Consider the following 1,329-nt stretch of genomic DNA (forward strand, 5'->3'; position numbering starts at 1 on the left):
ATGGACACTCCTACCTCCAGTGTCGCCGCGCCCTCGTCGCCTGCCAGCAGCAACTCGAGCTGGGAGGCACCTCCTCCTCTTCCTCACTGCGCACTGGTGGAGGGCTCCTTCTCGTGCCCCGGCTCGGCGCTCAGCTCCGCGCAGAGGGCCGCGTGGTTAGCCACAATGAGCATCGCCGTGGGGTCCGCCGTGCTGGGCAACCTCCTCGTGGTCGCCTCCGTGTTGCACTTCAGGCGGCTGCAGACTCGCACCAACGCGTTCGCGGCGTCGCTCGCCGTCGCCGACCTCCTGGTGGGTCTCCTGGTCATGCCCTTCAAGATGACGCGCTCGGCCTACGGTTGCTGGTTCTACGGGACGGCCTTCTGCGCAGCGCACACGTGCCTGGACATCGCGCTGTGCACCGCCTCCATCCTGCACCTCGCCTGCATCGCCTTTGACCGGCACGTGGCCGTGTGCGACCCGTTGCGTTACGCGCAGCGGGTCACGGCACGCCACGTCACTGCGATGGTCGCTCTCTCGTGGTGCTGTGCGGCCGTCATCTCGGTGGTGCCTGTGTCGCTGGGCTGGAACACCATCGGCGTTCCCGACGAGGTGGTGGCGGCGTCGTGCGCCGACAGCTGCGACTTCCTGCTGGGAGCGCCCTACGCCGTCGGCTCTTCGGTGATCAGCTTCTTCGGGCCCGCGGCCTTCGTGGTGGTGGCGTACGCGCGGATCCTGCGGGAGGCGCGCCGGCAGGGGAAGGCCATCGCCGGCGAGCAGCGGAGGCACCAGCGGCAACAGGAGAAGCAGCAACAGAATGAAGATCAGCAGCAGGGGCGACAGGAGGATACGGCGGGCGAAGGAGGACTAGGAGGAGCGAGAGGAGAAATGACGGGAAGTGAAGGAATCATTGGAAAAGGGGATGGAATTGGAGGAATAGACGAAAGAATAGGAGGAAGAGCAGAAGGAATAGGAACTGTAGGAAAAATAGGATCGGTACACGAAGGAGGAAGACCAACAACAGCAGCAGCAGGAAAATCGACCCGGGCAGGAGGACGGGCGGCGGACGCGAAGAGCGAACGCAACGCCACGAAGACGCTGAGCATCGTGGTGGGCGTCTTCCTCGCCTCGTGGCTTCCCTTCTTCCTTGTGAACGTGTCCGACCCTCTCCTCGGCTACTCCATCGACCCGCGCGTCTGGGAGGCCGTGACGTGGCTGGGATACGCGAACTCGGCCGCGAACCCCGTCATCTACGGGATCTTTAGCCCGAACTTCAGGGCCGCGTTCAGGGCCATCGCGGCCAGGAGCGCGTTCCGGGCCGGCTCGAGAGACGCGCAGCTCGGCTTATGA

General features: G+C 65.2%; 1 protein-coding gene across 1 annotated transcript; it reads left to right on the forward strand.

Annotated features, from left to right (window-relative positions):
- Positions 1 to 1,329, forward strand: LOC133341649 (trace amine-associated receptor 13c-like). Its single transcript, XM_061550246.1, has one exon. It carries the CDS (start codon positions 1 to 3, stop codon positions 1,327 to 1,329), a length of 1,329 nt encoding a protein of 442 aa, XP_061406230.1.

Source organism: Lethenteron reissneri, chromosome 2 (genome assembly GCF_015708825.2).
Source record: "Lethenteron reissneri isolate LAM-NWPU_2019-01 chromosome 2, ASM1570882v1, whole genome shotgun sequence".
Taxonomy (NCBI): domain Eukaryota; kingdom Metazoa; phylum Chordata; class Hyperoartia; order Petromyzontiformes; family Petromyzontidae; genus Lethenteron; species Lethenteron reissneri.

Coding starts and splice junctions, on each gene's coding strand:
- LOC133341649 (XM_061550246.1), top strand. CDS start 1: ATGGACACTCCTACCTCCAGTGTCGCCGCGCCCTCGTCGCCTGCCAGC.